Genomic DNA, 22,268 nt, shown 5'->3' with positions numbered 1-22,268 from the left:
TTCACGTCTCTTCTAATATTATTAATATTAGTTTTTTGAAGCTTCTTACACTTAGCATTCCTCGTAAAACAAATCGCACATAAAGATACCTATGATAGTGTTGATAATTAGTAGTTTAGTAAATTGTAATAACTAAGAATAAGGTCATTCTTTCTTAAATTATATAAGTGAGGTATATAAAACACACGCTGATTGGTTATATTAAACCCAAAGGTTCAGACATAACTCAGAGCACTGATGATAAGATTTTAATTACAGCTCACCTTCTTGTATACTAAGTTCTGGTCGGTTAATAGATCTTTATCTTACTACTGCAGTCAATTCTATTATTAGAATTTGCCTAATCCAATTTATACGAAGAACATCTTGTTGTAATCGCTTATTCCAATTTATACAAATGAATGTATATTTGTAATCATATATTCCAACAGATACCCTTGTCATCGATTCGAATCTAATTAACACTGCCATAAGGGAATTTGGAATGTAGAAAATTATATGGTTACAGAATTACGTGCTCACATCCCGTCGAACTTTCTGGGCATCCTAATCATTAATAATCAAATAAAGAGAATAGGTACTTTTAGGGCGAGGTGAGTGTGCATACACCCTTGTTATTTAGACAAATTCTTACATCATAACCGATATTTACATAAGAGCTGATCTTACATATCCCTACCATCCCAATCTTCCATTGAAACGAAAATGCTGTAATTGTAACGGTTGTTTTACGGGCGTCCTGGCTGAGAGCAAATACTCAGCCGTACTTGTTGAAATTTTAAGCGTTGGTAGCGATGTCCGCTCATTTCCGCGGAACCTGTCGCTCTTTTACCGATCCGCCCTAAATTTGCAGCGGTGCCACATTAACTGTTATTACTAAGATTCTTATTTTCCGCGGCTGAGGTTTACTCATCACATTAAGTAATCCATTATGTTTTCCTTGTCGCTCTTTGTGATTGTTTCGTTCAGCCAACACTTGAATAACAAATGCAAGCGCAGATATGCTGATATAAAAGTTGATGCAATTATTGAGCAACTTTACTTTGTTTTTCAATACCCGTTGAGGTTAAATAACAAAGTTTATGAAGTCTAGGAGAACGTAAGTTCAGGTATATATCATCATCTTAAATAATGCAGTCAATAAGTGATTGTCCCTTCGGGCTAGTTTCAAGAAATACAGTTAGTTCCGTTTCTATTTTCGCAGAGTGGGTAGCATGTCCATGGAAATATATCAACGTTGTTGGTTCAGGTAGATATGTAAGCAATAAGCCTGATAAAATTACAAGGCATGATTTGCTCCAAGCTGCACAGGAGGCAGAGATGCAGGAGTTGCTGGCAGAAAGTGGTTTGAAAGGTAGACATAAACACAAAAAAAAAAGTAAGTTGACATTGGAAACTATAACCGAGGAAAATTCATCAAACGAAAGCTTTTTTTGAAAACTTGTGTTACTACTTATCGTTGCTTCGTGTAATTTTAGGCTCGAGGCACAGTAGAAAAATAGGCAAACATACTATAGAAAATATGTCTAAATAATCTACCATTTAATATTCTTTAATCTCTTTACTTCTTTTTTTTTTCAATTGTTCTTTTGCCCTTATGAAACATAAAAAATAACTACTTTGAATATATATATTACACACCAACGATGTAAGTCCAGCATATTAACTAGTTAAAGGAATGTCTAATAATTCTACCGTGTTGCAAAAAGGGCTGAAGGAAATTTCAACTAATTTATCTCTAGTGAAATCCAAATTTGGTAATTCTACACAGGTGCAAGCCATTAGATAGCCATATAAAACTCTTAGTGTTGATTCATGAGCAATGATGAGAATGTCCTTGCTCGTATGTTCCATTTCTAATAATAACGGTTCCATACGAACGGCCAGATCATGGTAAGATTCCGCTCTGGGGAATCTAAAATGGTATGGGTCTTTTAACGATTCTCTGTATTCTGATGGAAACTTGTTCATTATTTGTTCATCAGTAAGGTCAGCAATGCTTCCCGGGTTCAATTGTCTCAATTCTGACCGTTGTTGAACCTTGATACCTTCTTTTGAAAAATAAAACGCAGTATCGTGGGTTCTTTTCCTTGGGCCAGTCCAAACTATCAAGGACGTCTTTAAATCTTCATCATAGCTTCCATCGATTACCTCGACTAAAGAGTCTGAATTCTTTTTTGCAAGTCTCTTCTCTTTAATCCTATTTAGAAGGAACTCCTTGAGCACTTTGGAATAATGAATTCCTTCTTCATTTAATTCTTCATCATGCATGTATTTATCTTTATCACTAGTACCACAACGAGCAAAATACACACACCCTTTTTTCTGCCTCAAGTTCATTAAGAAGAATACAATTTTGTTTACTAAATAACCGTGTATGTTATCTTTCACGATTATTTGCTTTCCCAGATTTATGTATTTAATGTATGATAACTCTTCTTCGTGCGTCATCATTTCATAATATGGTTCATTGACAGACAAACGTCTCATATATTCGTCAATGGCTTCATCAGTCGAAAATCCTTTGTAATCACTGGATTCTAGCACGAGAGCTATATTTCTGTTCATGATTTCCTGATCAGACACAATTGATTCAATGAAAAGTACTTTAACACCAATTTCAGAAAAAGTTTCTTCCAAATTTTTTCTGTCAATCTTACGGATACTTAATGCATCATAAATAGCCAACTGTCCAGACATATCATTAAAGAATGACAATATATCACTCAACATCTGCCTGCGAAGCTTTTCAACAAACGCTACTCCCTCTCTTGACTGTGGTACCACGCAGAAATAATCCGAAGGTACATCCTTAGCAAGTTCTTTATATTCTGAAAAATGAAATGACTTCGTCCTGACTCCTAACCACCTCGTATATCTTGTAATCGCTACTGATAACAATGTCTTTGATGTTGCTGGAAGACCTACTAGAACGACGAGAATTCTTCCAGCGTGAAATAAATTGCCTGAATCAGTGGAATAAAGTTGCCCTGGGGATATATAACTTTCAGTGTTCACCGGTCCATGAACTCCATCAATGTTAACATTCATAATTTCTGATGTGGTGTTATGCTCATTATTTACCCATCTTTTACCGGTTCTCGCCATGTAATTACCTTGTTTAAAAGGCTTCATGATCTCACTTCCCAGCCCATTAAGGAGTTCTTCATCATCAGAAAGCACATTTGGCATGTTTACTATACAACCTTATATATGTGACCTGCCTTTGTGGAAAGATCTTAGGTGCTCATATAAAGGCGCAGAAATAGGATGAATTGCTTTTGTGTTAAAGATCCTATCTCAATTCTTTTCTACAAGTATTCCACGCCCCCTTAACCCCGGCTTTCTAACATGAGCCGAGCATTTTTACTCCGAGAAAGCTACGCAGTATTATGATAAAAGATAGTACTGGCACGTACTACTCCATATAAAGACATTGAGTGCAGTAGAATGGATACTATTTTATACGGTTTACATATGATTATTAAATGGTTTGGTTAAAATAAAGTGCAGTAAAATTTCAGGAAGTCTTCAGAGAATTATATAGTTTATTCCAACTTACCGCCTTTTCTTTGGATCAAAGCCTTTCTGTCCTTGTCCAAATGTAACTTCGTAATAACAAGCTTTGATGGATGTAAATTAATTGGAACGGAAGCACCATTAACCTTCTCCTTAGTAACCTTATCAACCTGAACGGCAAACTTCAATCTGTAAACGGAGGAGATCTTACCTTCTTGGCCCTTCTTGGAACCACGAACGACTAAGACTTCGTCATCTCTTCTAATTGGCAAAGCTTTGATACCGTATTGAGCTCTCAACTCCTTAGATAATGGAGCAGATAACAAAACACGACGTTCGGAGGATGGGGCGGTGAAATAAGCCTTTCTAGCTTTTCTTCTGTCGGAGGAAACGTCTGAAAAAATGAAAAGTGTTAGTACTGTGGCAACTTCAATAATCCCAGCAGTTAGATTGTAGGCAGAAAACTTCTGAACGGTAAACAATATCATAAACGCGTAATAAACCCATCTCTTTGTAAGATTTTTAGTGCTCGAGAACACACTTACAGTCTTTACGAATAAGTTATGTCTCACCTAAATAAATTTCACCGTGGCTTCTATGATATTATTCATGTCACTGAGAAAACCTCACTATCTCAGTACGCTGATATTGGAACTTTTCATACATCGAATATACACATTCAAAGGGATTATACCGCCTATTTTACAGACTTGAATAAAGCACTGGCCTTTCTTAAATTGAGTTTATGTTACACTGGTTTATCTTTCTTGCGTTGAATGTTCAATCCTCATTGCCAATTCTAGTTCTACCTGGATACATAGATTTAACATTTATGCACATACCTAATGATTGCTTAGCCATTTTGATACTTTTGTGTTGATTTTCTCGACTAGGTAACAATCTTACCATAAAAACTCCATTATGCCATTATAATTGCCCTTAGTACATAGTCATGCGCCTTCTAGACAAGGTGTCGCCAGTACACGCTCCAGGCGAGATCCTGTGCCATCGCGTAGATAGTGTCTCCACTCTCGGCCATGTGATAGGCGGAATATTTTTCATTAGCTATATCTTTCTACAAAGGTATCATTTCCCGCTGGCCATCGATTCTAAAGAATCCAGAAAAGGAAACGTGATAAAAAAAGAGTAATAACCCATACATTCCATTATGTAAGTGTTAAACGTTATAAAAACTGTACGGATGTAAAAAAAAGGCCTGTCATAACTTTTTGACTCTCTGCGCCAATCAATTACATAATTTGCGTTCTTACTAGCTACACCTTCAAAAATGCGAAAACTCGTGGAACTTTGCCTTCTTTCTTGCAAGTGTTTTTCATTGCCAGTATCAATAGTATCTGTCCAAGTGATAAAACTAAAAGAAAAAAATAAAAAATAGAAGCTCCTCCCGGGACTCGAACCCGGATCACAGCCACCGGAAGAATGCATGCTAACCATTGCACTAGAGGAGCATAATAAACTATTAGAGGTTATTTATGCCTATGTTTTATAGTTAGGACTTAACGATGTAATAGGATAATGAATAATATGATTTGGGCGAATTTTGAGATTGTAGTGGAGTTTGATGTAATTGTTGGGATTCCATTTTTTATAAGGCAATAATATTAAGTATGTAGATGTTGGAATATGTTGATAATTAGTAGTTTAGTAAGTTGTAATAATTAAGAATAGTCGTTCCTTCTTAATCTATATAAGAGAGGTATATAAAACACACGCTGATTGGTTATATTAAACCAAAAGGTTCAGACATAAATCAGAGTGTTAATGATAAGAATTTGATGATAACTCATCTTCTTATATAATAAGTTCTGATCAATTAATAGATCTTTATCTCATTACTGCAGTAAATTCTATTATTAGAATTTTTCTACTTCAATTTATACGAAGACGTATAGTTGCAATAACTTAATCCAATTTATACGAATAGGTGTATAGTAGTAATCACTTATTCCAACATGCCCCCTTAAAGATATATTATTGTACTCCAACAGATATCTGCTATGTGTTTGGTTCTTAAGTAATTTTAATTATCAATAGTCCGTTGAGGCCAAAATATCCTGTGGTGTTATCTGATTGTTCAATACTTTAATAAATCTATCAAAATCAGATATTGAGACTGGTTTGGTAAGTAAATCTGCTATATTATCTTTACCTTTTATTTTTATTAGTTTTATAATCTTCTCTTTTATTTTCTCTTTAATTATTTCTGTTTTTATCCATGTGAACTTCTGTTTGGGTTGTAGATAGCTCCGATTTAAACCTTCGATAGCTGGTTTTGAATCAGTAAGCATTGTAAGTTCCTTATCTCCACCTTCTCCGAGTTCTGTTAAGGTTGCCTTCAGTGTTTCTGAGTCTGCATAGCCTTCATAGATAGCATGAAGTTCTGCTTCAGTTGAGGATACGCACTTGTTTGAGCTTTTATTAGAATAAACATTGAAGATATTTTTTCCATACCAAATTATAACACCAATTCTTGATTGTGCATCGTATTCTGTTCCAACTGATGCATCTGTGATAGTAGTAATTTTCTTATCTTTGTTAAGATCTCTATCATAGTGTATTCCTATATTCGTATGTTGTACCAGGTATTGTATGATTTTATAAATCATGTAGAACACCTGTTTATGAGGAAAGTTTACTAATCTAGCCACCTTCTTAACCGCAAATTCAACATCATATCTACATTTGTACCTAACATAGTTAAGTTCACCTAATAGTTGCTGTAATTTCAACACGCCGTCTTTGTATTCCTTTTCGGTCATTTTTAATTCTCCGTTTTTAGGATCAATCTTGTATATTGATATGTGTGGAATTGACCTTTTTCTAACCTTATCCAATTCCTTTTTATATTTCTCACCCATTTTTTCTATAAATGATTTTAACGTCAAATCAACCGTACCAAGTTTTTTGTTATAGATCAAATCCATTCCTAGAATATCTGTATCCAAAATACCATCTATTAAGGTACCAGTAATTTTTAATTCAAAGGTTTTTTTTAAATTGTTTATGAAATCATCTAGTCTTTGTTCATCACTTGCTGCAATCACACAGTCATCAACATAAACTGCGATCATGAGTTTTTTATCTTTGGATTGGTATAGTCCTGGAGTATAAGTATTATCTTTTAATCCAACACTATTTAAATATCGTCTAAGATGGTCGTTCCATTCTTTAGGACTCTGTTTGAGACCATATAGTGCTTTATCTAGTTTAACAACGCATCTTCTGTCATGCGGGTGTGGAATGTATATGTCTTCTTCCAGTTTAGCATATAAGAACGCATGGTTAATATCTAGTGTTTTCATGAACATATTCCTATTGTTTGCAATCATCAGAAATATTTTAATGTGGTTATGGTTTAGGGATTCTGTTCCAATAACGTTATACGTGTCTGGTGTCTGGATATCACCTCTACAAACAATTCTTGCTTTATAGATACCATTTCTCTTCTTTGAGAATATTGTATTTGTCGGAATTATTAAATTACTGGGAACATCAGATCTGTTGTATTTGACATCAACGTCAAATACTTTCATATCCTTGAGATTCTGTAATTCTTTCCTGTATGCCTCTTTATAAGCATGTTTTTCTTTGAGATCAGCATTTCCTGAAATAGCTTCATTGTAGTATATGGTTTTAATTCTCGGTGCAGAACTTGTTTCTGTGTTATCCGGAAGTAATTTAATTATATTCTTTCTCTGACGCTTATTGTCTCTTTCAACCATGTCATGAAACGAGGTCCTGTTTTCAACAGGCCGCTTTCTTTTCTTATTCAAAGAATTAAACGTTTTATTCAGGAATCCAGCTTTGTTTATTGCTGGTTTTTCTGACTCAATTGTTTCATCTGTTATTATTGATGATTTTAGTGTAGCATTCTGTTTTTCCGCTTCGCTATTTTCCATCACTTGTACTAACTCTTCATTATTACCTTCCAATGAGATACTTGTATCAGAGTTATTTTTGTTTTCTACCTTGTTTGATTCAACCTGTGTTTGGTCAGTATTGTCCATAACATTTATAACCAGGGGCAGGTGATGACTTTCTTCGTGAGTAGAATAGTCATCATTTTGAACATCATTGTCCTTTAATGATGTAACATTTGATTCAGTTTGAACATCTACGTATTGAGAGGTGTCATAACTTGAGGTTTTTGAATCTAAATCTTGTTCAAGTAATACTTCTGGATCAACAATGTTTTCGAATAATTCTTGTTGTGATTGTAAGATATTATCATCTGTTACATTGTCCTTATTACTTGCAACTGTAACTGATTCATTAGTAGGATCATGTGAAATATAATCGCTCTCATCTTCTGATGATTCCTTGTAATTTATTTCCTTTCCACTGATCTTCCTATGAGTTCTGCTAGCAATATTATCATCATTGTTGATGTTTATGCTGTTCTGGCTTCCAACAAGGTTCCCTTGTAGTGCCGTGGGGACTCTATAAACATTTTCATCGAGAATATCCTCATCAGTATTACTTGATTTATTAATTTCGTTTCGATCGCTTTCAGTAGTGATCTTTTCTTTTGAGTGAAGATCTGAATCTATATCCATGTTTTTCACATGATTGTATTCGTCTTCTTCCTCTTCTTCTATGTTAGCAAAGACGTAGTCTAAATTACCTTCTAGATTATCACTAGGAGATGGGTACTTAGCATTTAATTCAATCTGAGCTAATTCTTCTGTGGTGAACAAGTCTGTAAGTAGTGTAACTTGTTTATGGTCATCTTCGTAATTTTCCAATGCATCATATAACCTGGAAACAGCATCTGAGTTTTCTGCTTCATTGATGGAATCTGATCTACTTTGATCATCTGGGTATATGTTCTGTGTGTTCCTTAATATTGGATCCACTGCATAGTCTGGAATTGTGTAATTATCTGAAGTGAGAATTTTTTCAATAGATGGTACAAAAAATTTGTATCCGTGACTATTAGGATCTTTGCATAATATTATAGCACGAAGTCCTGATGGTTTTAGTTTATTGTGATTATGATTCCAAATTATTCCTTGTTCTCCGAAGGGTAAAAAGGACATGAATCTCACTTTCACAGGTTGACTAGAGATTGCCTGTAGTGGCAGTTGACCTGTGGCTTTGTTTTCTAAACAATTGCGTACATTGGTAGCAGATGTCACTGCGTATTCCCAAAATTTAATACGTAATTTACTATGTTTTAACAATGTTGTTGCATCAGTAACGATAGTTCTGATGTATCTCTCTGCTCTTCCATTGGCAGCATGATCTTGTGTAGCAGAAAAAATATGATGAATTCCTTTTGAAACAAAATATTTTGCTATCTGATCATTTGTAAATTCAGTTCCTTGATCTGAATTGATTTCTCTGACTTTTCTGTCAAATTGAGTTTCCACATACTGAATATTTTTCTTGATCTGAGCCAAAATAGTTTCAGCATTTTTGTTAAAATGTGTGGAGGTGATACAATATCTTGTATTGTTATCAACCATAATAAGCATGTATCTTTTCGTATCCGAGTTCGAATTTGATACTGGACCAAAGATATCCATGCACCACGATGAACCTGGTTCATGATCGATACTGTGTTCGTTCATAGATCCTTTATAATGGTTCCTTCTCGTGGCTTTTGAAACTTTACAAGTTTCACACCAAAATTCATTTGGTTCTTTTATTAAGTCAAGATTTTCTTCATAATGACTATGTTTAATGGAGTTTTTAATCTGTTGAATTCCTGTATGTCCCATTCTATTATGAGCATCATGTAAGGTTATCGATTTTTGCCTTTGCTTATATCTTGAGGAATCGGTAGGTTTGATTGCGTTGATTTTTGAGTCATCGGAGGAACGGTCAATCAAATCACTCATTTTTACGTGAATTACACCATTGATTATTTTTGTCTTGATTGTTACATCTTGATTTCCCAAAGTTGTATAGTTTTTACTTAATACCATATCAGTACCTTTTGCTAGTTCATAGCAACTTATTATTGTAGATTCTTCTTCTGGAACAAAGTATGTTAATAAACTATCATTATCAGTACTATTTCTACTGTTCTTGATTTTAACATAACCATATCCTTTAGCGGACACTGAGCTGTTTTTCCCAATACCAAAGAAACGTGTACAACCATTACTTTCCTGATAATTATGTATCAAAGTTTTGTCATTTGTAATGTTTACTCCTGAACCAGTATCAATAATTACCAGCCTTTTTCTCTGGTGTATTTTGTTCTTCTTCTTTTGTTTTTTCAAACGTTTTAAATGGTTTTGCTCTTTGCATACCTTGCGAATAATATGTTTTTGAGAAATTTGTCGTGCCAAGCCTAAGCTCTTTGTTGGGTATTCTTCTGCAGTTTCTTGAACAGTGTAAAACAGATTTGCAATATTTGCAGTTCTTTTCAATTAAATCGTGACTCATTGGACTCAAATCAACTACTGTCTCAATAACAGTATTGATTAGGAATTCTTCGTGGCCAATATCTGAGTTATGTGAAACGTTGTACAACCGTTGTTTCACTGGATTTCTCAATGATTCATGTAAGGTTCCCAGAATTGCTTCTTGTAAGTAATCTCTGAGAGTTGGACAATCTTCACAGCATTTTGAAAAGATCCATTTTTCCATTAACACCAACTTTTGCAGTTTATTCATTAGTAATTCAGAGTCCCTGCATGTTGTATCCACTAAAACTTTTTCCCAAGCTTTAATTCTAACTTCTCTTCCATGGAGACTTTTGTATTTTGTTTTTAAACCATTAATAATCTTGAAAATGTTACTTGTAGTTGTGTTCATGATATCTAAATTTTCATTTAATCCTTCTTTGATTATCTTGCACAATATTTCATTCTCCCGAGGGTCAATTTTTGTGATCTCAGTATTGAAAACATCATCAAATTGATATCTTTTGGTAAATTTTCTAAAGTTGTTCAAGAATAAAGGAATATCCTCAACATTACTTGTCGTATAGTCAAAAACACAATCTTTCGGATAAAACCTTTTGTTTGTTGAAGTTAAGGTATCGTATAAATAATAGACCCCTGTAGCATCTATATGCTCGTGTAGGATATTCTTATCATCTTTTATTTCGAGTGATTGTATCTTTTCGATTAAACTCTGAATTCTATGCTCGACCTTTTCAATGGTTTCTTCGAGTTTTAGTAGTCTTTCCGCAGTTATTTGAATATCATCCGTCTCGGAAAGCTTTTCCTCTTCTTGTTTCAAACCATTCAAAATGTTCTCAAACTTATGTAAACCTCTTTGATATTGCCGCACTTGATCATCTTTAACAGTTAAGTTATTCAACAATGATTGTGCATTATTGGCAGTACCATTTCTATTGACTTTTGATTGAACCTGCGTAGAAATGTTGTCGTCAGTAACATTTCTTGTTTCATCCCTCACTGGGGTCGCCATGTTGATAATTAGTAGTTTAGTAAGTTGTAATAATTAAGAATAGTCGTTCCTTCTTAATCTATATAAGAGAGGTATATAAAACACACGCTGATTGGTTATATTAAACCAAAAGGTTCAGACATAAATCAGAGTGTTAATGATAAGAATTTGATGATAACTCATCTTCTTATATAATAAGTTCTGATCAATTAATAGATCTTTATCTCATTACTGCAGTAAATTCTATTATTAGAATTTACTGCGGTAATGAGATAAAGATCTATTAATTGTTAACACTCTGATTTATGTCTGAACCTTTTGGTTTAATATAACCAATCAGCGTGTGTTTTATATACCTCTCTTATATAGATTAAGAAGGAACGACTATTCTTAATTATTACAACTTACTAAACTACTAATTATCAACAGCAATAATATTGAGTATGTAGATATACTAGAAGTTCTCCTCCGGGATTTAGGAATCCATAAAAGGGAATCTGCAATTCTACACAATTCTATAAACATTATTATCATCGTTTTATATGTTGTTATTCATTTATCCTATTACATTATCAATCCTTGCGTTTCAGCTTCCACTAATTTAGATGACTATATCTCATCATTTGCGTCATCTTCTAACACCGTATATGATAATATACTAGTAACGTAATTACTAGTTAGTAAATGATAGTTGGTTTATATTACAACAGTAATATACTAGTAAGGCTACCAACAAATAGATAATAGTTGGTTTTCATTCTAATAGAATAAAAATGAATAAATCATTTGCTAAAAACAAGAATTTATTGACGTAAATATGTAAATAAAAGAGTGACTATAATCAAAATATTCGCTATAACCTCCCTCAAAAGTTGAAGAAAATTTCTTACAGAGCAACACCAGCCACTACCATAGATACAAATAGTATAACAAGTCCAGAAGTTTTGAAAGAGATAGTGCCATCATTTTCCTTTTCATCGCTTAATGGATACTTCACGTTTAAACTTTCCTTAGTTTTTACCGGATCTGATTTCGAAAAATCTTTATTGTTGCAAGTGGTGTTCATTATAGAATCAAGAACCTTTATGCAGACTGACTCGCTTGATAGGGGCTGTAAGCTCTCTAAGTTGAAATAAATGTTTCTGTCATTTAAAGGACAATTCCGATCATTTGTGCCTATTTTGTAGTACAGCTTACTTAACTGAAGAGAAAGTTTTTGTTCAACGGAACATCCAGAGAACTTGCCATACCTGCCAGTTTTCCCGTTTGCCTGAATGTCAGAACAATCAACTTTGGAACACAAATAACTAAAGTACTCTTCGTATTTACCAGATTCCGCACCAAAAGGAACTACTGCACATGGCAAAATCTCATCCAAACAATCACAATGAACTCTGTCAGGTGTTTCGGGTAGTTTCTCATTAGCTTCCCAAACTCCTGTAACAATTTTTGGACATTCGATACTTTTTGGTACCATATCTTCTTTTAATGTTGTTATATATTGCGCTTTTGTAGCGCCTTTAGGACATGCCTTTGCAAATTCTTTCTTCAAGTTATTGAAATCAGGAAGAACATCCACTTCATCATGGTCATTTATTTTAACAACCCCATACTCATTTTCTTCTTCAAAATACATATATGCAAGTCCACCTGACCAAACAGAGGTCATTTTATTCCCATAAAGAGCGCCAACCTCGGTAAAAGGTCTTGGTCTTACGAGATTGCATCCAAACTCAGAGAAAAAAACAGGCAGTGGATAGTCCTCAAATTCCTTTGTTCTATCTCTATATCCACTTGTACCGTATGTGGAATATCCACACCACTCGTACATATTTATTCCATAGAAATCAGCTTTAATATCTCCACAAACAAAATATTTAGCTAAATTGTCCCTCGTCACAGCATCGTCGTTGGTTGAATACCCAACAGGAATATCTCTATAATTGGAGTGTGATATGTACTCCTTAGCATCCCTGATTGCTGCTTTTACGAATGGTGACGCAAAGGTATTTGTGTGGTCATTTGTTACTTCATTACCTGCAAAAAATCCAAGCAAATTTGGAAAAGATGACATTGAATCAATGACAGATTTATATCTTTCAAAAATGTTGACATCCCATGATGGATTTTCTCTGTTTATTGACATGTCGGGCTCTGAAAGGTCTAGCAAAACATACATTCCTTCAGCAGACAAAGCTTCCATACATGTATCATGTTTTTTTGTTGGATCAATTGCGTAGACACGTAATGTGTTTACTCCTAACATTTTAAGAAACGGAATGTCTCTCAAACATATTTCAGGATCTGCTAAAGCATCAATGTAACTCGTCTCAAAAGCCCCATTTGCAGATGTAAGTTCTTCCTCACTTCTTTGTAACTGATAAGCGATTCCTTTGATGAAAAACTGTTCTCCACTTTGAGAGTTGAAAAATTTATTTCCAATTATCTCAATAACAGGTGTTGTTTCATAGCCGTTGTTTGAGTAGCCGTAAGCAAATTTTAAGCAAACGAAAAAAGTCACGATGAAAGCCGTATAAATTTTTTGTTTGTTGCTCATTCTTTTCTATCGTGTTTTATTGAATACCGTGGTCAAGAGTTACTAATCTGATATGTAATAATTCAGTTTGCTTGATAATCTATTCTCTGGTGTCAAGTTTATCGTTCTGGGCTAATTGAAATTTAACCAAAGTGACACAAATTTTTCTCAGAAATTACTGTCACCAAAAGCGTTTTCTTCGGGCTCATAGATGTGGTTCCAACGAAAAGGAAATGGAGCATTTCTAAGTTAGGAACATATATCTGAACAGAGAAAACCCTGATTGACATAAACACATTTATACTTATAACATATAACTAAATTACAGAGAGGTTTCCTAAACAAATAGAAAAGGCATCAATATTGAAACAACTTAAATCAAAACATCGCGTGGTATTTGTGATATCTAATGTCTCTAGTGTGATGCTTCCGACGGGAATATCAATAAAAACAAAACAGCGACTGTGTTCATAGTAAGCCTCGACTGAATTATTTTATAGTTGACCATGTTTTTAATGATGGTGCAGAGGTATAGTAGTGGCTTCTATAGGTTGATATCTGGTGACCAGTATCGTTATTGTTAGTATGTTTTGGTTGGAACAGATTGTGAACAACGCCAGTCAATTTCTTACCGATTTGATCCTTGTATTGGGAAGAAGCTATAGCAGGACCAATAATACATCCTACAAAAATAGCCAACACTAAAAAGTACAAGGAGCAGTATTTCTTAACCATACGCTTACGTAGACGTGTTTGTTTTAGGGAATAAATTGGTGGACGAATTTGACGAGAAGGCTTTAACCAGAACAGCATGATGGAATGGAATTTATCTATTTTTGGAATCAGAATGAAGGGTAGTTGGAAAATTAAGATTACATGACCTAAAACAAAATCCGCTGCAAACTCAGACAGCTCAATGACCTTAGCAGTCAATTCTCTACTTGGCTGAGTCCAGGCCATGTATCCCATACCTTTACCGTACCACTTACCAGTCCAGAAAGCTGTGTTAGCGTGATCGTTCTTAAACTCACGGGTCAATAATAATGCTGTCATACAATGGAAGACAAGTCTTTGGCACTGGATACAAGTTACAACACCAATTAACATTCTGGGGAAGTTGAAACTTTCCAAAACCCACATGACAATGAAAAATGCAATATGGGCAATAACAGCAATACCATGAGCAATTCCCGCCATAACTGAACCTGTCTTTTTACAACACATACCAAATAAGGGACCAGAACAACAGGACATACTCATACAGAAGAATAAAACACCGAGATTAACAGCAATAGGTCCCAAGGTACAAATGATAATACGTAACGTGGAATTCACTCTGTCATCATCAGTAGTCTTGACACCAGTTTGGGCATTAATAAATGTGAATGCAATAAAACAACCTGCGGAGTAAATAGCGCAAGGTGCAATTTCTGCCATAAATAAATTGGTTCTGTGAGCTCTGCTTGCATCACCCGCGGCCTTTTCAGATTCGTCACCAACCAGTTTACGCTTAAAACCAGTAATACGTGCTCTGGACATTCTTACGTAACCTATCCACGAGTTTCTATGGTATTTATTATTACCTCTTGATAACCATCTGATATAATCTCTATAATCCAAGAAGAAATCCTCCCAAGCGAACTGGTGCGGATTGAAAACGAAAGGCGCAAAAATCAATGAGGAAAGAGATGCCCAAAACCACAATAATGGAGCTTGCCAATGGGCGACAGTACCAAATAGCAACATTATCATCGATCTTGCACCCATGTAGATAGCAGACCCTGCAAATCTCGAGTACAAAATAGAAAATGGTATACGAGAAGTTGCAAAACCACGACCTGTAGATATATAACGTGCACCACCGATCGCTAAATCACTCAATAACGCAGAAGAATAGATTTGGCCTGCAAACACTTCAAACATGGGAGATAATGATAATAGATGACAGAAGAACCTTTGGGTAGCTTTCCATAAACCACGTTCGATCAATTCTTGAACTACAATCGGGACGAAGGCAATCCAGAAAACAATGAAAATGGACAGTGTATAACGTCTCACCCAATCAACAGCAGGTTGGAAGTTGTAGCAACCGAGCGGAAACAAGGTATCAGTAAGTGGTAAGTCCCTATCGTATATACACATGATAGATTCATGAGCTAAGGCAGACAAATTCACTAGGGTCAGCATAAACATTTGTAAAGATAATTGAATAAACAAATTGTTCAAATGGAAGCCAGGATGAGCGTAATAGAATGTCAAGAAACGATCCACAGGTAATTGGGTACCTAGGTAGTAATACTCACGAGATAACATTTGTTCACCCATACCAGCGCCAATCTTTGTGGTGAAATTCAAAATCGTACCGAAACCCAAATCTCTACCTTTACCACACTGGTAATACTCACAATGTTTGATACGGCCACCACGAAGCATAGCATTCATACCGGCATATATATCTTCATTCAAGTGTAAACCCTTTTGTGCTTTGGAAACACCACCTCTGGTAGTCATAAATGTAGCGTTGATAAAATCTGGATGACCATAATGCAATTTACCTCCAATTTGAGATAGAGTACGAGCGAACAACGTACCAAATGTTTGTTCTTTACCAGCAGCCACATCACCCAAGACACCAGAGTTTTCAGAGAAAATATATTCTCTAGCACCAACAATAGCAACAGGATGATTAGTGGTTTGTTCTTCATACGTCAAACCTGGGGCATATGGATTAACTTGTTCGACATTCAATTCTTCAAATTCTGCCAAAACAGATCTAATTTTCAGACATTCTTCCAAGTAGTTATCCTGGTTAGCATCAATCAATTGAATATACTCACCTCTGTAGAAAATCAAAGCATGATTTTGGTTATCAGACTTACCATCACCAAGAATTGGATTACCAGATAGTTGAACTCTGAACTTCGGACGTCTACGACCATTGTCTAATATTTCACAATGTCCATCGATCAAGGCTGAATAAATTCTTGGCTCCTCACCTTCGTTTAAAGGTGGTTCTTCATCCAAGTAGGCAATTTGTAAGTCCGGATAAGCTCTTAACAAAAACTCAGCATTCTCCAATTCATGTGGTTTAAACTTTGCCAATCTTTGCATAGAAACCAAGAATTTAAACTTTCTTCTTGCCATCTTTTCTAATTCTCTTTCTAGGCCTTCGGCATTACCACCAAACATTTGAACAATCTCAGGATTTTCTACACGATATAGCAGTTTGATGGCCCTAGAGTAATTCATAAAACCAGAAACAGTACGATATAAAGTTTGAGATCTCAGAGAGGCCCAAATTCTGGTACGCAAAGTATATTCTGGAGCAGCGGATTTGAAGCCGATACAATAAAACGGTAAATCATCAATTTGGGACTTCAAAGCATCCTCTTTTTCAGGATCATCTTCGTTTCCTTCATAAGCAGCAGTCTCTTCAGCTAAAATCTTGGTATCCTTGACAAAGCATTCCCATTCTACGGGGTGTAATTGCTTCAAATATTCTAAAAGAGTGACTCTTGAAAATTGATCATCTTCACGAATAATTTCTCTTAAGGATAGAAGAATTCTTTCAGCGTAGTGAGGGGTCAATACGGTGAATGTTGGCATGTTATCAACAGGTAGTGGTTCTGGAATTGGTGTTGACAAGGATTGAGCAAAAAATGAAATACGACGTTCAGCTTCTGACTCTCTAGGGAAGAACTCAGTGTCAAAATTATTATCATCTTGGGAAACAAAAAAAGTAGGTGCTCTTAAAGTCCTCTTACCTTCAATTTCGGATGGAACTTGATGATACAGTAACTTTTGAACATGGTCAATGGCCAATAAATGTTCCCTGTACATAGAGATAATGACGGCATTCCAAACTTGGGAAATCAAAACCTTAGGTTTGTACTTGATTTCCATATCAGTAGTAGCCAAAATCTTGGAGTATATTCTCTTAGGCAATCTGGTGAAAATGTTCCTCCATGGTGTTAAAATGGAAATACCCAAATAGAAAGACTTACCAACGGAGAAAATTGTATTAACAATGATATACCATAAGTAAGTATCCAAAAAGAAAAGAATGAAATCAGTGGCGATGACTAAACCTAATACGATTTTGGGTTGCACTTTACAAAGTTTTGCACCCCACCAGTATTCACCTGTACATCTCATGGAAGTAGTAGATAGTATTCTAATTGGATCTCTCAATGATAGAACCAAAAAGTAATACGATTCTGCATATTTGGCGGCAAAAACAGTGACCCACACCAAATAAGACATCCACCTATCTAAACCGTGTAGTGGGGCAAAGGCAGCAGTGAATGTTTGGGATGCAACATAGCGTCTTGTAGATTTTTTCATATATGATGTAAACAAACCTCCTAGTGGCATAATAGAGAAGAAAATGATAGTAGCAACGGCAACAAAAAACAAAACGGCAGCAACTACGTAGGCAGCGGTAGAATATACTGTGTCTTTGTCGTAAGCAAAAACAAAAATAATTGGACCCAAATTAACAGCAAAAATAATGCATAGAAACCAGAACCTACGAGACAAATGTTGAGCACCTGCCCATTTTCTTGGAACAAATGACCATTCACATAGAGTGGCAACGATCTGAATCAAACTTGCTACTGTACCACCCAGTGCAGCCGATGCCCACTTGTAAGCAGGTAAAGGTTGGTTATTGACTTTTTGTTGATAATTATGAGTGTAAAATGTTGGAGCATTATACGCAAAGTACATCCAAAATACGGAAATATGCATAACCCAAATACGGTTGAAATTGGTAACCAAATGTAACCAAGTACGGGTTTCTTTATATGTTTTGAAGAAGACATCATCCCAGACAACGTCACCTAGTCTCAAATAACGTTCTTCCAGTGGCAGTTCTATTAACTTTGTTCCATCTTCAAGCACAATCTTAGCAATACCTTCTGGGTACCAGAACAGTTGGTTCAAATCATCATAACCAACGATTTTATTATGATCCCTCTCACGCTTGACAAAACGACCATCAACGATTTCATAGACTTGATTTCTGATGAAATGATACAATGGCGTTATGATCCTGTTCAAGAAATCACCTTCTGGCATAGGCTCTTGGCGTTGTTGACAAAGAGGAGAGTTCAAATAGTCAGTGGCGCACTTATATATGAAACACAAACATTCTGACGTGAATCTGACTTGATTAGCTTCACCCCAACATAGCAGATATAAGGCGATTTGACGAACTCTTTCCAAAGGAGACAACTGGTTCATCTTGGCCTTCCACCTAAAGTCAGCAGCTTCCAGGGAGTTATCGCCCTCAATTTGGTTTAAGGTTTCTTCGGGATCTTCAGAGTTGGCCTCCTCCATAGCCTTCTTGTTCTTCTTCTTAGCTTTTCTTGCCTTTCTTGAAAGCTTTCCAAGACTCATATTTCTAAAGCCGATTTCATCGTCCATGTCCAGCTGAGCAGCAAAGTACCATTTTTTATAGTTAGCAGTATCACCGCCGATGTAGTCGGCATGAAGAGATAGTAAGGCTTGATCAGGAGACATTCTTGAGGATCTCGAATCCAAAAGAACCATGAAGTGGTCAAAGACATTTCTCATAGAGTCTCTTTGGAACCCGAGTCTGTTGGTCAAGTCAATGAAGACATCTTCAATTTGCTCGATAGAAACGGGAGATTGAGAGTCGGCGGTCCAAGCAGGATAAGGTTCATTTGGCAAAGCCATAGCGATGGCATTTGGGTCGTAATTACCGTAGATGGGAGTGGATGTACCAGATGAATTTGGTTCTCCGTAACTCATCTGAGAAGGGGTGTACTGACCGCCATAGTTTTCATATCCAGGCGTACCAGGGGGACCGTAACTGCTAAAGTCCGAGAAGTTTTCACCGTCTTGTGCAGCCATGTTTGGTGGTTGGCCATAGTACTCACCGTTTGTATAGTCTTGGTCATAGGAATCGTTTGGTGCCTGTTGACCATACATATCAGCTTCAGCACCTGCACCAGCACCTATATTAGGGTCGTAGTAACCGTCAGCTTGTTGAGGATACAAGGGCTGGCCATATTGGTCGTAGTCCTGTTCCTGTCCTTGGCCGTTACCTGCTCCCTGAGGATAATCTGTTTGATCCTGATAAGGATGTTGATCAGTGTTCATAGTCTGATCGTTGTATGAAAACTTTTCTTTTGCTATTTATTTATTTCTTTTTTTTTTGAGCGAACGTATAAGAGGTTAATATTCCTCGAAAGATCAGTCAAATGACAGTATTTCTTTCCTTTTTTCAAACTACAACAAAATCCACCAATCTCTTTTTAAATAAGGACTAATGATATACGCTAGTGCCAGATTGCTAAGTGAAAGCTAGTGTTCGAGAATGGAGAACTATGTAGTCGGTTAAAACAGCTGTGGTGTTCTGACCCTTTTAGAAGAAGCAAAATGTCCAGGAATAGACTAAAGTATCTTCTAATATAAACCAACACAAAGAAAGAAACAAGAATTCTGATCTAAAAAAATTGAGAAAAAGGAATGGATGGATCGATGAAAATTTTCGAGACTAGCTTATAATTATTTCTTTTTTTAGATTCGTGTACGTAGAGAACGGAACAGGATGAACCAAAAAAAAAGAAATTCTTCTTGTCTATCTCAAACGCGAAAATTCATCGCCCAAGAAAGTAGGAATAATTTCCTATAATAGAAATCCAAGTGGCAAAAATCGGATAGCTAAAGCAGCACGAAGACGCGTGAAAATATTTCGAAAGAGTCGGTAGCAGTAGAATTAAAGTTTTGAAACGCGTTAGACGGAAGAAAAGCGGTAAGCAGGTCCCGATACAGAAAAAAAAAATGGCGCTTACTATAGACTGGTGATTGTCAGTACATGGTTTCTCTTTTCTTTTTCTATAGATTTCTTACTTTTCTTTATGTCTGTTAGCAAGTGGGTTGGATAAGATATCGCGATAGGCAAAAAAAAGGTTCTCCTTCCGCATCTGTGCTTACCCCCTGTGGTGACGGATAGGCGTATGATCGTACTTCATTGGAACCCGTTCTTGGCCCGCTAAAAACCGGTAGTTACGTTACGTTTCTGTCGCAGTTAACCCTGAAGAAATTTGAAGCGTATCGTTATTTTACCTCGCTTTTAATTTCTTAATTAGTATTCTTGCTTATTCTTTAAAATGATCGTATAACACGATATGTACAAGCCGATGCGTGAAGAAGATTGAAGTGTAGATGGATTGCGTTTATGATATGGTATAAAGTTTGCTAGAGCACGAAAAGGCAAGAGATTGATATTTTTGGTGTATATATTCTTATGGGGTCGTCCCGTTATCTTTGCCTTATGTGCAGGGCTTTGGTTGCTGCAGCGCCTTGACATTTTCAATAAACGGAGCAATTACATCCCATTTATTGAATTGAAGACTGTCTTCATCATCCTCTGTACTTGAAGTGATGGATTCAGATTCTGTATTCGAAATATCTGTTGCTTGATTTTTCTTCAAGTCACGGACTATTGCGCTGCACCATACGCCCAATAGTTGTCGGCGTTCTATGACATCGTCCTTTAACCACAGTTCAATAATCTCATCGATTCCCAAAAACAGCTGTGGAATCTGATGTTCAAAGACAATTTTTATCAAGGTTTCGATAAATGATAAAAATACATCGGTGGAAAATTTTTGTAGAAGATCGACGGAGTGCATGAATTTGACGATCATGATGAAGCATTTTTGAATCTCCAGAACAATTGTGCAAAAGGTCCTGTTGAAAACAACGTAGTTCATGATAGCGCTGCTATTGTTACACTGATCTTGTTCCTTTAGCTTAATTCCGAATTCAAAAGTTTCCAAGATGGAGCTGGGGAAATGTTTCAAATTCTCTAGTATCCCCATTATGTTCGTCGAGGAAAATCGACCTTTCAACTTGCAAATTATATATTTATCTCTGCAACATTTTAAATCTGCATCCAACATATGGAATAAACACAGGTTCCTTGTTAATGTTTCCACCCAAATATCGTGCACAATGAACTCAATGGTGTTGATAAAAGTGGATCTTTCAAACACCTCATCACAAGAAGTGGTAAGGATTTCAATTTCTTCAAACAGGTGTAGTAAATCCACACAGTTTGGAAGTATTAGTTCAATCAAGTTTTCTTCGGGGTTGTGTTTGCTTACTCGAAAATCATAGAGTGTATTAAAAAGTTTTTTATTTATTTCATTTAGCGTCAACGAACATTTTTCAAGTGTGACGCCAGAAAGTAAGTCGACAAAAGGCGCTTGAATGTCCATATTAAATTCGATGACGTCTTTGTCTGCAATACTGAGTACAAAGCATGCTGTACCAGGGCGGAGGGTATCGGATTTTTTATTATTTTTTGAAAGGTCGGACTCTGCTTTATCGTTATAGTTCTTACTCAGAATATTTTTATGAAACGGTGATGAGTAATTCTTATTATTGGGGTGACAGTTCGAATTGAAGATGCTGTCATTATGTATGCTGTCCCATCTTCCTCCTCTCGTTTCATTGAGTTTTACCGGAATTGAGCGGTTAGAGTAGCTGTTTCCAACTGTTTTCATGCTACCGTAAGATGATTGGCTGTTTTTATCATTTATTGAATTGTTTTGCGATGAGTATGACGTATCATTCAAAGGAAAAAAATTTGAATTTTTTACTATACATAACTTCCTCTTTGAAGTCACACTCTCTTGTGGAGTTGGAGCGTATTCACATTCCAGAGGGAGAAAGAAATCATTCTCCACATTAAATTCTGAATTACCTTTCTTTCGGAACATATCCTACTCTTTTATCAGTTTTCTTGAGTTTATTTTTTACAGGCTGTTTCTATGCCCGAAAACATTCT

The 22,268-nt window shown here is 35.8% G+C and overlaps 6 protein-coding genes and 1 non-coding gene across 7 annotated transcripts; 1 reads left to right on the top strand and 6 right to left on the bottom strand.

Annotated features, from left to right (window-relative positions):
- Positions 1-1,131: 1,131 nt before the first annotated feature.
- On the top strand, positions 1,132-1,437 carry CIS1 (Cis1p; the record flags this gene model as incomplete). Its single annotated transcript, XM_056224450.1, has 1 exon — positions 1,132-1,437. One exon carries the CDS (start codon positions 1,132-1,134, stop codon positions 1,435-1,437), a length of 306 nt encoding a protein of 101 aa, XP_056078368.1.
- Positions 1,438-1,662: 225 nt separating this feature from the next.
- Positions 1,663-3,192, bottom strand: SMKI12G3950 (bifunctional fructose-2,6-bisphosphate 2-phosphatase/6-phosphofructo-2-kinase; the record flags this gene model as incomplete). The annotated part of the gene is made up of 1 exon (XM_056224449.1): positions 1,663-3,192. One exon carries the CDS (start codon positions 3,190-3,192, stop codon positions 1,663-1,665), a length of 1,530 nt encoding a protein of 509 aa, XP_056078367.1.
- Positions 3,193-3,548: 356 nt separating this feature from the next.
- Positions 3,549-4,007, bottom strand: RPL26A (60S ribosomal uL24 domain-containing protein; the record flags this gene model as incomplete). Its single annotated transcript, XM_056224448.1, has 1 exon — positions 3,549-4,007. One exon carries the CDS (start codon positions 4,005-4,007, stop codon positions 3,549-3,551), a length of 459 nt encoding a protein of 152 aa, XP_056078366.1.
- A 909-nt stretch (positions 4,008-4,916) lies between these two features.
- Smki_12.trna17R lies at positions 4,917-4,988 on the bottom strand. Its single transcript has one exon. It is a non-coding gene; the product is annotated as a tRNA-Arg (tRNA).
- Positions 4,989-11,794: 6,806 nt separating this feature from the next.
- On the bottom strand, positions 11,795-13,465 carry GAS2 (1,3-beta-glucanosyltransferase; the record flags this gene model as incomplete). Its single annotated transcript, XM_056224447.1, has 1 exon — positions 11,795-13,465. The coding sequence occupies one exon, from the start codon at positions 13,463-13,465 to the stop codon at positions 11,795-11,797; it is 1,671 nt and encodes a 556-aa protein (XP_056078365.1).
- Positions 13,466-13,933: 468 nt separating this feature from the next.
- FKS1 (1,3-beta-D-glucan synthase) lies at positions 13,934-19,570 on the bottom strand (the record flags this gene model as incomplete). Its single annotated transcript, XM_056224446.1, has 1 exon — positions 13,934-19,570. The coding sequence occupies one exon, from the start codon at positions 19,568-19,570 to the stop codon at positions 13,934-13,936; it is 5,637 nt and encodes a 1,878-aa protein (XP_056078364.1).
- A 1,175-nt stretch (positions 19,571-20,745) lies between these two features.
- Positions 20,746-22,200, bottom strand: SPO77 (Spo77p; the record flags this gene model as incomplete). Its single annotated transcript, XM_056224445.1, has 1 exon — positions 20,746-22,200. One exon carries the CDS (start codon positions 22,198-22,200, stop codon positions 20,746-20,748), a length of 1,455 nt encoding a protein of 484 aa, XP_056078363.1.
- Positions 22,201-22,268: the final 68 nt, after the last annotated feature.

The sequence above is a fragment of the Saccharomyces mikatae genome, assembly GCF_947241705.1.
Source record: "Saccharomyces mikatae IFO 1815 strain IFO1815 genome assembly, chromosome: 12".
NCBI classification, from domain to species: domain Eukaryota; kingdom Fungi; phylum Ascomycota; class Saccharomycetes; order Saccharomycetales; family Saccharomycetaceae; genus Saccharomyces; species Saccharomyces mikatae.
This window is presented reverse-complemented; position numbering and strand designations above follow the sequence as displayed.